At 33.1% G+C, this 14,628-nt stretch overlaps 1 protein-coding gene across 7 annotated transcripts in view; it reads right to left on the bottom strand.

Annotated features, from left to right (window-relative positions):
• Nucleotides 1–14,628, bottom strand: part of RIMS2 (regulating synaptic membrane exocytosis 2) — a 539,971-nt gene that overhangs the window by 397,373 nt on the left and 127,970 nt on the right. For 4 of the 7 annotated variants that reach the window (XM_078153695.1, XM_078153696.1, XM_078153697.1 and 1 more), the window contains exons 3-8: nt 14,123–14,331; nt 12,495–12,614; nt 9,914–10,013; nt 8,975–9,098; nt 6,159–6,205; nt 4,773–4,885 (exon numbers count right to left, since the gene is read on the bottom strand). In XM_078153695.1, coding sequence (XP_078009821.1) covers nt 4,773–4,885; nt 6,159–6,205; nt 8,975–9,098; nt 9,914–10,013; nt 12,495–12,614; nt 14,123–14,331 — 713 coding nt within the window. Of the gene's footprint in view, nt 1–4,772; nt 4,886–6,158; nt 6,206–8,974; nt 9,099–9,913; nt 10,014–12,494; nt 12,615–14,122; nt 14,332–14,450; nt 14,519–14,628 lie in introns of all 7 variants that reach the window. The other 3 variants (XM_078153700.1, XM_020969889.1, XM_078153699.1) reach the window with 1 other exon arrangement.

Raw genomic sequence — 14,628 nt, 5'->3', positions numbered from 1 at the left:
TGCCAATAGTCACACATTAAATTGGTAGCATAGCCAGGAATAGAAAATTCAGGGGGCCTAACTTCTACCCTGATGTTCATTCAACTACACCATTCTGAGGATGAATAAAAAAAATGTTTTATCCATATAATTTCCACTTCTTTTGCTATTTATTTACTTTGAAACAAGTAATAGTAGACATTGTCTAACCAGAATATATGTACTTTTTCCTGGCCAAAATAAAGAAATAAACCACTCATTTATACTCAGTAGGGCTGAAGGAGAGTTAATGAGCATTTAGTCTATTATTTTTATTCAGCAGCTCCTGATTCAACTTTCAACCATTTCATGTTTCTCTCCCATTTTCCCATATACAAAGTTAAATACTATTAGCACCTTCAACCTGAGGGCAGAGAGGAGCAATGTTCTTCCAGAGAAGAAGAAGTAATTGAGTGGTTCTTCTCCCCTTAAAGCAAAGGTGTTTAAGCCCTAAACAGAAAAATAAAACTGGGAATGTGAAAAGAAAGGAAGTCCTGAAAAAATAATCACAATCAATCTCTCTCTCTCTCTCCTCCCTCTCTCTTACATGCAGTCTCCCTCTGAGTAAGCAATATTCCATTTTAAGTATGGAGTAGTAAAAGAATTGAGAAATGTTAAGAGCTTTAGAATACAATTAACTGTTAATAATCTCAGTGTTACTCTCAGTAGATCACTGTTATTACTTTAGTAACTAGAGATGAACCACAAAGTTTTAATAAAACTTTCTGAGGAAGTGACAGAATAGGAGATAAACTGAAATAATGTTCCCTTCTTATATACATATCTAGAGTTAAGAGACCTCAGAGGTCATCTAATCCAACCCCTCATTTTACATAATAAGAAACTGAGGAGGACCAGTTTAGATTTGCACAAGATGTAGGTAATAATTAAATATCAGAGGAGGATATGTTGTCTTAACGTCTCCTCTAACTCTCGCAGTTTACCACAAAAATAACAAAGAATATTAGAGGTAGGGAGGCTATGCAAGTAAATCTCTTAATACTTTAAAAAAGAAACCAAAAATACTTTAATACTTTAAAAAGAAACTAAAAATACCTTAAAAAGAAACTCATTAAATATACCAGTCTCTTCTACTAACTTCAAAAAAGTAGAAGTAGTATGAGCTCTTCATTAGCACATATAGCTTTCTGAAGTCTACCTACTAATATCTTCTGAAACATACATTTATTTGAAACTAATTACTTATACAGTGTTAAATATGTATATGACGTAGTATTTTAATAATGGAAAACACAAGAAAAGTGAGATACTAAGTGACCTATTGTCATTTACATAAGTTGATCTCTTTTAGGCATGTTGGGCATGATCTTTTGATTGCTACAAATATAGAATTTGAGTTTGTATGCTTCCGTTATTTTCCACTTTTTAAGGTCATTTCCTACTACTCACTGTAGTATTGCACCCAGGACATTCATGCACCATTGTTGAAATAACCAGGAATTAAACAAATAGATTCAAAGTTCAATGACAACTTTGGTTTAAAAAAAAAGAGAGAGAATTGTAAGAGAGTGAGGACATATTCTCCAATCAGGTATGTCCTTTGAAAAGATGCATACAAATAGATAAGTATAAACAAAGAATGAGAAATGACAGAAAATTTTCTAAAGCAAAACACTTGGGCAAAAAAATAATAATAATGAATCAACCACAGACAATGAAGTATTATCTTCAGTAAATATGAGTTTTGGTCTGCCTATTCTAGTACAAAATCAAAGTTTCTATGTATTTTCTCAAATTTGAAAAATATAAAAAGATTATATTTCACTTTAATACAATCTAAAAACTAACATTCATCTATTTATGTGGTCTAAAGTTCTAAAATGGCACTTTCTTACAGAGAAAAGAGCTTATATTCAGAAACACAAAAAGAAACAAAAATAAGGAAACACAAAGAAAAATTAGCAAAAAAAATTATTTCCGTAAGTGAATGTGTTAACATTTAATTTAGCTGGTATTCACTGGTCCTTTAGGGACTTAAATACTAATTGAAGATAAAAACATTCTGTGTTTTGTTTTGTTCTGTTTCCCTTTAGAAGATAAATAGCAATCAGTGAACTCGGTATAAACTGGTGTTAGGTTAATAAGGGTACAAGATGAAAGAATAGCCTCTGTCTAAATGCAAAATATAGTTATAACCTTACAGGTTTAATATGGTCTTTAGTTAAATGTCACTGATAAGGAGGTGTAGCCTGAGGAGGATTAGAAGTGAAGGGAGTTTCTTTTGTAATGGTGACATACTATATATGCATATTTCACCTGTCTAATAAACTCCCCTTCTCTCAGCCTATGCATAGCTAGTTAGAATAATGCTATTGGTCTAAGCTTCCTGGAAAAGAAAATATTGGAGTTAGGATGAGAGAAGTTTTTATTCCTCTTTATCCAGGTAAACATATTGCTAGAGTCCTCTTGGATGCAAAAGGCAGACTCAGACTAATTTCAGAAACATTCATAGTTAGAAGGAAGATGACTAGTATAACTAATACAGACTTGAATACAGAACATACTGCTTTCAAATCATAAGGACATGATACTGACACTCACTGTCAGACTAAGATCCCATGGCTTTGAAGCCAACTTTTAAGATAACTCTGAGGAAATAAATCTGAAACATCTACATTTAAGGAAGGTTAAATATAGCTTTATACGTCTTCCAATCTTATCTTTTTTGATTTATAGTCATGTTCCAAGGAAGTTTGAATTATACCACTGGACCTGAACATTCCAGTGAATTATTAAAATGTCATTTACTTCATATTCTACCAAGGATAGGGAATAGTTTATTCACCGGCCTGACTAAGTCTCTTTTAAAGATCAGGAATTTAAAAGTGTTGCATTTTTAAATATGGGGAATTGGATATGGTCACAGAAGGTGGGACAATCACATGCAGTTGTCTATGAGGTAGTTGAAGGCACAGTGGATACAGGCCTAGGCTTAGAATCAACAGGAAGAACTGAGTCCAAATCCAGCCTCAAATACTTACTAGTTGTGTGACCTGGGCAAGTCACTTAACCACTGTTTTCCTCAACTATAAAACTGGGATAATAGTAACACCTATCTTGCAGTATTTTTGTGAGGATCAAATAAGATCATATTTGTAAAATAATACTTGGCACAGTGCTTGGCCCATAATACCTACTATATAAATGCTTATTCTCTTTCCTTCTTTCCCCCACCCCCAATCTGCTATTGTGACTATATCTATGCTTCTATTTTGCCAGATTACATTTGAAAATAATTAGATATGGCTTATAAAGGAAAATAGGATATGCACCATTACTATGAAAAAGAAAGAGGGCATTTTATTTATAGAAGAAAATAATAGAGAGAATGAGGGGGAGACATAACAATATTAGCAAGAATCCATCTCCTTTTTGAAATAATGTTATTGAAATAATCTTAGCTGATGCCAACATATTAGACCACAAATCAACCTGTCAAAATTATTTTTCATTAAATTATTTGATTTTTATAGTATTGTTTCTATACTTTATACTTGTACTTTTTATACTTCCCCACAAATTAATTAAAATTCCAGAGAAAAGACCAGGGACTCCAAACAAAAAGAACTTTTTTTCATTTTATATAATTCATGAGTGCTATTTTATTTTATTTTATTTTATTTTTGGCTAGGCAATGGGGTTAAGCGACTTGCCCAGGGTCACACAACTAGTAAGTGTTATGTGTCTGAGGCTGGAACTCAGGTCCTCCTGACTCCAGAGTCAGTGCTCTATCCATTGCTCCACCTAGCTGCCCCTGAGTGCTATTTTAAAAAGCAGAAAGACTAAATTTTACTTCATTAGGCCTTTCATAAGTATTAAAAAACAAAATAGCAGTATTTCTCTTAAAAAACATATGAGTATTTTACTGAAAACATTATACCATTTAATGTCTGAATTTTGAGAATTTAAGTTGAATTTTGATCTCTAATAGTTCAAAACAGTCAAAAAGTCATTACAGGTATCTTTAAACTCTACATTTCTAAAAATAATGCTCTTAAAATAGTATAAATAATATTGATATAAGCAACTAAAATATATGGGATCATACTTTCAAAGGTTTTCTTCATTGGAAATAAAAGTGCACATCTGAATTTTGCATTTTTTTACAATTCAGAGGTATCATGTAATATGATATGTTAGAAATATGTAATATCATGAACATATACCATGGAATCAGTCATATATTAAAAACTTTCCCCATTCATCCCTATGCTTCATTAGTTGGGGAAATAGTCTAAAATTCCTTTAAAAATACTGTTTTAGAGATAGATAACCTACTGATAGCCTAAAAATTCATATAAGTTTTTTTAGAAATGAAAAAGGAAGAATGTACATAACAGATTCCTTTAGCTTAAACAATGCCTGTATACCATATAAAATTTTACCTCCTTTATATATCTGAGGATGAGATTTGGCTACCATGGAACAGAGAACAAAAGACCATGACCCTGCATGTTATGACAGTAGGAGAAAAAAGGCTTAATCACAGAAAAAGAAAAGATAGCACTCTTTAAATTTCAGAGAATCTAGGTTAAATAAAGATACCTTTTCATTTGAACCAAGAAATGGGAATAGGGGGAAGTGCAGTGCCCTTTAAATGAAAACCTAAAGTTGTATTCACAAAAAAAAAAAATCATATTTTAGCCAGAACCTGTTCTGCTACAAACTAGTATCATATTTAAGAGTATTAGTATTTCAGAAAGCAAGAAAAAATTATTTCAGTGACTACATACTGAAAGTTGTCCAGACAAGAATTGTGGAACATCCCTCAACATTCCAGGACTCATGGGAGAAGTAACAGAAATGGAAGGGCGATCCATTTTTTGAGATTCAAATGAGCTAGAGCCTGAAATGATAATTTTGCATTTAGAGTAGAAACAGCAATTTTTCATTTATATTTAACAGTGCAACTTTGAAATTATAATTTCATACAAAATGCCTAAGTTACAGTGTTTTAAAGGTTGTGACATTTTCAAAGTTCACTATTATAATGGGAATCTCAGAACCAACAATTCCACTTAGACTGTGCTGTGTAGCCCCATTACCTTAGAGCTTTAGGGATTCCCTGCTGCTGTCTCAGGAGCATTCAATTAGAAAGCATTTGCTGAGGCCTTATCATATTGTGTCAAATAGAACATGAACACATGAGAATATTTCTACCATAACAAAACAGTGTTAATTCAATCCACTTGGCAGGTCACTTAACCACACAGTGCCCTAAGCACCTCTCTAAAACTCAAACAATTTAGGATCATAGATCTAAAATTAGGAGGAACCTGAGAGGCCATCGTATCCAAACTCCCCATTTTTCAGATGAGTAAACAGAAGCTTAGGGAGTTTAAGTGACTTGCCAAAGGTTACATATGTAATAAGCATCAGAGACAAGATTTGAACCAAGATCTTCTGACTCAGCAGGTATGCTTTTTCCTAGTTACCACAATGCATTAGTAGAGGTTCTAACACTGATTTCCTCACATTGATGAATATCACAGGTCTGGCGAAAATAAATATTGATTAAATTATCTGTCAGTTTGCTTTAAGAATTTATTTTAAGTATTGAGTATTCTTTCTTCTTCAAACACCATTACCAAACTGTGCAATCTAATCACGCACTATTTGCAAAATATTTGCAGTGCAAGTTTTATTGCTTAAGTATTTAAATTTGAAAAGTAGAAACCTGATATTTTGAAGGGCAGCACAGTGGATAGACCACTGGGGCCTGGAGTCAGAAAAACCTGAGTTCAAATGCAGCCTCAGAAACTTACTTAGCTTGTGTAACCCTAGCAAATCATTTAACTCTGTTTGCCTCAGTTTTCTCATCTGTAAAATGAACTGGAGAAGGAAATGTCAAATTACTACAGTATCTTTGCCAGGAAAACCACAAATGGGGTCACAAAGAGTGAGACATGACTGAAACAAGTGAACAACAACATATTTAAAGGTAAAATTAATCATTAAAAATTTTTTTTCTTGTTCTCCACCATGGCACAATATTTTTTTGTGTGATTATATTGACTTGTACTAAGTTGTCACATTGTACAATTATACAAATAGAGAAAATTATCGGATTAATTTATTATGAAATCCATTATATTCTCATTTAAAAAAATGAAACTTACTAGACTCCAGTTGTGCATGTGTACTATCAGGGATTCTGGGGATGTCTCTAAAAGAATGAAAAAGAGAAAATAGGAAACTTCTTCCAACATTGGTACAAGTAATATCTTGGCCATTAATAGGGTACTTAACTCTACAATTAAATTATTAAATAGTTTGAGGACTCGTAAATTTATAAATTTGTATATTCATGGTCAGGAGTTTATCATCTTTCTCAAAAGGTTCAATAAATATCAAATAAGTAGTCCTATTTTTGTCCTTTAGAGATGTACTACCACTAGTTCAATTACTCCAACAACATCTAAAGCCTATTTAGTACAATTCATTAAGAACATATAAAATTCTTTTAATGAATTAAGCCATACATATAGATATTTAAACATGATGCTCACTTTGGACTGGCAACTATATAAGAGTGTGTGTGTGTGTGTGTGTGTGTGTGTGTGTGTGTATGTATATATTGCCAGTAATATGTGTTCCATTTGAAAAGTTCCCCATCTCCTGGTGAGCAAAAAAAAATTAAGGATATTTTTGCTTGAGCCTGGATAGATGTTAGGTCAAGTAATTTAATGAACCATGTAATAAACCTCAAGTCAGTTTTAGCTATCTACAACAATGTGAATAAATATTCTAAACTATTAAACAAAAATATAAAAATGACAGAAATTTTTATGCGAAAATAATGCCATAGGGTAGCCCCCTTAAAGACTGGAAGTTCAAACCTCAAATTGTTCACTTGACTAAAGCATATCAGAGGTTAGCAAAGTAGGACAAAATGGGTAAAGTTTCCTCAATGAGTTGTATTGTAAGACATACCTCAGTGAAAGTGATTATTTTTATTCAGGGTTCAGGTCAGGTAAAACTCTAATGTTTAAAGAATGCATGGGAACAGGGTTTTAACCTTGAAATGATTTTTTAAAATTCTACCCTGAATCTTACATTCCCCTTGTATTTAATAATACTGATTAGTTATATATTATTTCTCTTCACACAGTAGCTAATATGTGCCTGTTGAATGGGAAAATAATTATAGTTTACTTTTTATGTAAGTTGTATGACATTTAGTCATTGCTTCTGTTATCTTTATATATCTTGGCTTACAAACTTCTAATAGGATAAGGACAGTTCTCAAAAAGATGTCCTAACATGGCTTCATGTGCAAGAACGTACTTTATGGTGATAATGTGTTTGATACCAAAATGAAGCCTCACGGTAGGTATGAGTTGAGTCTTTGGCCACCCTCACCTCATTCTCAATGTTTTATATAGATAATAAGTTTTTGAGTCTAAAGCTGGAGAAAGAAAGCCTAATCATTGAGAAAATCTACCTTCACAAAATTTGAGAGTTGGAAGGGACTTCAGCGGTCTTTGAGTGCAACACATACGTATAGATACCTCTGTAATAATTCCAACATGGGATCATCTATTTGAAGACTTACAATTAGGGGGAACCCATTACCATCTGAAACAGTCTACTACACTTTCATTTAGCTCTGATCATTAGGAATTTATTTTTAAACAAGCTTATGTCTAGCTTCCTGAAATTTTCATCCATTGCTCATAACGCTGCCTGCCAAGTCCAAGCAGAACAAATGTAATCCCTCTCCCACAGTGTTCCCTAAAGCCCCATTTCCTTCAAGTTATCCTCATAAGGCAAGGGCTTATGTCCTCCACTATCCTGATTGCCCTCCTCTGGACACTTCAGCTTGTCAATACCTTTTCTAAAATGTGGTGCCCAAAACTAAACACAATACTCTATATGTTGTTTGACAGGGGAAAATAGAGGAGGACCATTAACCATCATTCATTGTCTTGATACTTTCTTTTTCTTACTGTAGTCTAAGATCACTTTTTTTTCTTTTTTAACTGCCAGGTTACACTGCTAACTCATACTGAGTTTGCGTTCCACTAAATGCTCCAGACCTTTTTCACATGAACTTCAGTCTATCTATTTTTCTCTTGTCTTATCTTTATGAAATGATTCTTTGAATCCAAGTGTAAGACTTGTTTTATTAAAAACTATTATATGTTTAACTTTTCATTTTGGTATCAAACATATTATTAAAACCAAAATGAGATTAATAGCATAGTTTTCTTGTATGTTGTTTCCCTGTATTTTTCATTTATTTATCCTCCCTCTGTTTATTAATTTATCAACAGGATAAAAATTAGAATAAAAGAACATAGTAATGATCATGCCAAGGGATCAACAGGTGAACAAATCAACACTAGTAGGCACAGACATATAATTTTTATAATCCCTTTTCGAGGAGTCACTGAGAGTTAGTCCTTGCACGTGAGTTTGAGCTATGTTATTTCCAAAGGACCTACTCAACTCATAGCTACTGAAGAAGAGGGAGAATCTGACAGTGACTATGGAGAACTAAGAGTAATATATCACCACCTCCAGGAGCATGCATTGTAGAGAGAGGATTGAAGTAGATGAGGATGAGTGACCAGGAATGACTGAAAAGTGGCTTGGGGTGGCAGGGGAGAGAGTGAAGCTGATCTTTGGTAAACTAAGATTTAGTATCACAGGGCTGAGGAGAAAAAAGGGGGTGGGGTGGGAGATTGTTCACTGCTAAGGAATGAATCCAGACAGAGAATCAGTTAATGGAAGGATCTCCCTGGATGAAGACAGGTAAGAGGTAATTAAATTTGTGTGTGTGTGTGCATGTGTGTATAAAATTCAACAATTTTTGGACATGACTGGGAAAGTGTTATGGATCCTTTATAGGGAGGTAGCAGAATATGTTTTTATTATAGAATATCTAACTGTATCATAATTAGAAATTTAAAGACATGAAAGACCAACTTACCCAATAGGCCTTGAAACCACAAGTTCCACTTGTGGCTCTGGTTTAGATTCTAGAATGATGTTGTAAACTTCCTCAAATGTAGCTCCCTGTAGTAGCCTTCCGTTCCATTCTAACACTTCATCACCTGTAGTTTGTGGCAGGAATAATCTTAGAAGGAAAAAGTAACCTCAAGAATTGAACTTAAAGCATAAATAATTCATAGATGCCACTGAACTACACAGGACAAAATGAAAACTATATAGAGAAAAAATATCGTAGAGCAGCTCCAGTGGCTTAAAACATGATGGGCCAAGAGAATTAGCATATTCATGAGCAAAAGATTTTGCTCATTTTAATATGAAATAAACAATAAAGGAAGATGAACATTATGATAAATTCATCTGTAATATCTGTGTAGTAACTATAGTTCTAGATTTCACAAAATCAAAATTGGTTGCTTGTATAAAGATTTCTGGTCTCTACATTTAAGTGCATGTATATGTATGTGTGTTTGTGTGTGTATAATACATATATATATAATGTATAACATGTGTATGTATATGTATGTATATACATACATATGTGCATATGTATGTACGTACATATTGTGTAGCTGATCCTCCTCTTCAAGAACTGAATTTGGGGATTTCTCACAAATTTTTATTTTTTTTTAACCATAAACTTGTTTCCTACCCTACAACATATTTATTTCCTCCCACAAATTAGAGTTTATAATAAAATATTATTATGAACTAAAGAGGAACAAGTATAAGATTAAAAAATTAAAAGTACTCTTATCAAGTGTGATTTAGTAAATGCTAGTAATAATCTCATTACTGATTGAAGATTTGTATGGAACATGAGTGAGCATTTCAGTACTAATCAGATCACATTCCAAAGTACTGTATTTTTCATATTTTTCAAGTTCAAGATCTCAAACACTCTAATGTAGAAACATACCTGGTCTAAGATGCCCCACAGTATCAGCTAAACTTCCTTTTTTAACTTTGGTGATAAATGCACAGAGTCGACCTGATTCAGTCATCTTTCCTCCTACAACCTGTTTGAAATAGGAAAGTTTTATAATAGGATTAATATTAGGATGAATAGTGTTGAAAATTCAAGTGAATGTCAATTAACTACTCTGTCTCTTCAAATGTAGCCTTTGAGTTAAATTAAATTTAAATTAAACAGGGCAGAAAGTAGGCACAATGGATAGAGCCCTAGGCTTGGAATTAGGAAGACTCATTTTCATGAGTTCAAATCTGGCATCAGATGCTAAGCATGCTGTGTGACCCTGGGCAAATCACTTAACCCAGTTTGTCTCAGTTCTTCATCTGTAAAATGAATTGGAGAAGGAAATGGCAAGCCACTCACCCCAGTATCTTTGCCAAGAAAACCCCTAATGGAATCAACAAAGAGATATAATGGAAAAACTGAATATCAACAACAAAGCTGTGTGGGACAAGTGAAAGTTTCTCATATGAAATGGAAGCTAAGCCCCAAAATTTAGTAAAGGCTTTAGCATTAGCTGGGCCCAAATTTTGTTTTCTTGTAAATCATGTGATTGGGTCATACATCTGTTGCCCACCCCCTTCCTTGTTTTGTTACCACCACCCCAGCCTTATCTTTACCAAATAAGGCAATCTTCTGGCTCCCAAGCTTGTTTTAGGTAAAATATATCTCTTAGTTTCTGGGTAGAATGTAAGGTCTCTTACTTCAATCAATGAGGATAAAGAGATTGAGGTAAACAAGTGTGTGTGTGTGTGGGGGGGTTACTTAGAGTTGTTTGTCTAAGGGCATGTAACTGCTTGCTTGCTGCTTGTATCTTGCCTCCCTACTGCAGTCCACCCTGGGTAGGTGATGCCCAATTCTTGTGCGAGACTTGCTAAAATAAAACTTCCGTTTCTACTGAGAGAAACCTCTGAATTTTTGTTTGGGTAAGTGGTCTGTATCCCACTCAAAGCTTTGAAAGTGTAATTTTATCTAAGAGATGCATTGTTATTTTTAAATTCAGTATTTCTGTTACCATCAGCCATTTTCATAAAGTACATTTTCTGTCCTTTGTGATTCAACTTCCTTCCCAAAGGATGTGCTCTACCTTTAAAGGAAAGAAATACCTAAGAAGACCCTGAGCTAATATGATTCCAGGCAGATAGATCTAATAAAGATCCTAAATGATTCAGGCCTATAGCCTACAGCCCACAGAAAGACAATGAAAGGGCTCTCCACACAACTCTATTCTTATATGATACACAGAACATAACCACTTGTGATGATGATGATGATGATGATGATGATTACTAATAAAAATTATAAGAGCAAATATTAATACAGTTTATTTTAAGTTAGTGCTCCTTAACCTGGTTCCCACTTGTTATGAATCACAACACCCTGGTGATGTTCCAGTGCATTCTGATTAAGCAATCCAAGGAGTCTAGTTGAGCAACCATCAACATCAGTGAGATTCTAACATTCTCTTTCATAGGCCGGCTCATAATCACCATTCAGACTCTATAGTTCTAAACCACTAACAACTAAATCCATATTGCTAACAAGATCTTTTTAATATCTGTTCCAGAGAGCTCCTGTGCTGTCACAGGTTAAGGAAACAGAGAAAATGGCTTTCAATTTGCTCTCATGCTTGTGTCTCCTCACTATCAAATGTTCATGTATCAGTCCCACTGCTGACATCAAATATAAGTCAATTTATATTTTCTGAAAAGCTTTACATATTTTTAAATGTTCTCAATCAATAACAACCTGTTAGAAAACTCTTAATTCAAATAAATGAAATGTTTACTTAAATGAATAGTAGTATACTTTTTAGAAATAATTACTCCTTACAAACATGTGTTGTATTTTAATGTACATTAGAAAAAGAAAAATACATCTCTAAGTGACCATGGATCCTTGCAAAGAAAATAGAGATAACAAAGATCATGAAATATTTTCAAATTTAACATAAAATGTATTGTTATATATAATTTTTTAAATTTTCTACTTTATTAGAACCCTTTTCAGTAATATAAACATAAAGTGCCTAAAATGGAGTTATGTAGTAAAAATTTTATTTATGACATTACCTGTTAGTTATTCTGAAACTAAAAATTGAGCTCTGAATCAAGTGAAAAGCATATGAATTAAAGAAACAATATAAAATGTAAAGAATTTATAAAATTATATTAACATATTGATACATAAAAGAATGCATCACCAAAATATTCAGACTTAGGTAAGCAACTTATGTCAAAAATAAATAACTTGTTCACTTTCAATATAAAGCATATTTTTAAAAATTGATATGCTTTAATAGTGTTTTAGTGAGCCATGTACATTAAAAGGCATGTAACCTTTTAAATGCTATCTCTGGCAAAAAGATTTTGAACAATAAAGGCAAATACATATGAACTACTTAAAACAAGGAAAATAAAACAACACAAATTGACATCTTTTATTTTTCTATTAACTCACTGAAAGAAAAGAGGCATCTCATGGAAAAGGGGCATCTCATTAAAGTAATGTATTTTATATTACTAACCTTCAGTCCAAGCATTGCTCCTGAATCTCTGGGGACACTTCCATCTTTCAGGCGCTTGTTTAATAAAATACAACCAATCAAACGGTCTCCATCCTTGGATGGCTGCCAAGTTACAGGGTGCTAGAATAATGCATTAAAATGTTAAAATTCTTTTAAGACAAAATCACATTCACATTTAATGTTTATTAAATTTCAAAATGTCATAAAAACCTTATGAGTGCACAAATACCATTTTAGTCTTAAAACAATAATAAAAATTTTCCACAACCTTCAATTTACTTAAAGATTGCATTGGAATAAAACCTCACAGTTTCCTGATTCTAAGTATGGATTATATAGAATGCTAATTTAAGACATTAAATAAATATATACATACATATATGTATATGATTCAATTAGATATTATAAAAAAGGTTAAAATTCACAAAAATGATGGGGGACCAAAGAAATTAAAATTGTTATAAGTATTTAAGTTTTATCTCTTGGAGCAACATTTTAAAAAATGTAAATAGCTTTGTTACTCTATGAATAATATGGGCAAATTGTTGTTAACAGAATACTATAATTCAAACCAATGCTAAGGGCAAAAATGTCTTCCTAGGTTCAAATACTGTGAATATATAAAAACAATACCCTGTATGAGATACTTTTTATTCTCCCTGACACAGAAGACACAAATTTAACAGTAAGACTGGAGTTAAGCACTAACTTTTCAAAAGTGCATTGATTCTTTCAGATCTCTGGATCCATTTGGTAAATTGCCTATTCCTATTCACTCAGTGATATCCAAGAATGTCCTGAAAGTGTTAATTGGCCTTCAAAACATTAGTAATTTATTTATTTCCTTTCTCAATAGCACAACTAGAGTTTTATGAATAATGTCCCCATACCATTATAGATTACATGATGAATAGCAAATCAGGTGTTTTGTGCAGTCATATTAGTTTCACAATTATCCAAAATGTTCATGCTCATCTTCATGCAAAATTAGCAGGCAAAAGACAAGGCCCCAACAGTTACATCCATGTGTTAAAAATGATAGACCCCAGTTCCTATCAAACTAAAAGCAAAAGTAACAAATACCAAAGCAGGTAGCAATGGTTCTAGCACTAAATAAGGCTGCACAAAAAAAAAAAAATGCCATGGCAATTAAATAAAAGAACAAAATGACAGTGAAAGGGAAAAAAGAAAAACAACTTTTTATGCAAATTTCTCCCTTTTATACCTGGGATTCAAACTATTAATAATTTAAATTCATCCCAAGGAACATATGAATAATCAAATAAGCCAATCAAAAATTTTTTTTTTTTTTTTCTTTTTTGACTTTGTATGTTATAGTAACCATATGAATTCCTTTCATTCAATCGGACCATAAGACCATCCTTTTGTTCCTGTTTTGGTTTGGTTTGGTTTGGTTCTTGTGCTGCCAAATGGTGGGGGGGGGAAAAAACAGCCAAGCAAGCAGGAGTTTTTGGTTTTGTTTTTCTTTTCTGCACCTTAAGAAATACTACATTGTCTCTGAAACCACCCCATCTTTTATATTATGTACTGTTTTAATGAGTGACAGAGAGCAAACGAAGACCAAAATGAGCAAGTTAAAAGGCAGGCTTCACAATTTCAGTCAGTACCTTATCGCTATGGCTATGCTCCTCGTTTAGAGTCGTGCTACTACACGTATCTACCCCAGAGTCCTTAATCTGAGGCTCAGACCATTCCAAGTCCTCTTCCAAAGAGTGGCCACCAAAGGACACCATTTTCTTTTGTCTCTCAGACCTGGTGTTAGAGTCCGACAAAACTGCCTGCTCACTAGTTTTTCTTTTTCCCTTTTGACTGTCCCCTAAAAGGTGTGGGATAAAAAAAAAGGAAACAAAAAAAGAAAACATGCAAAGGTGTAAATAAAACAAAGGAAAAGTGAAATGATAAAGGAAACAAATGGTAAGGCTCCACATGTCTCACCAAAGACATTGGGGATGCCTCACTGCTATGCCAAGACGTATGGTCCAACCAGTTGTAATCCATGTCTCCTGTGAGAGTCAGACAGACAAGAGAGTGAAATAAAGGAAAAGGTGAAAGGACAGACAAAGACATAATAAACACTTTAAAGTTCATGTAATACTATCCGATTTTAGACTTT

This window comes from Phascolarctos cinereus, unplaced genomic scaffold, assembly GCF_003287225.1.
Source record: "Phascolarctos cinereus isolate Bilbo 61053 unplaced genomic scaffold, phaCin_HiC Scaffold_4;HRSCAF=312, whole genome shotgun sequence".
Taxonomy (NCBI): Eukaryota; Metazoa; Chordata; class Mammalia; order Diprotodontia; family Phascolarctidae; genus Phascolarctos; species Phascolarctos cinereus.
Note: the sequence above shows the minus strand (reverse complement) of the source record. Positions and strands in the feature narration are given on the sequence as shown.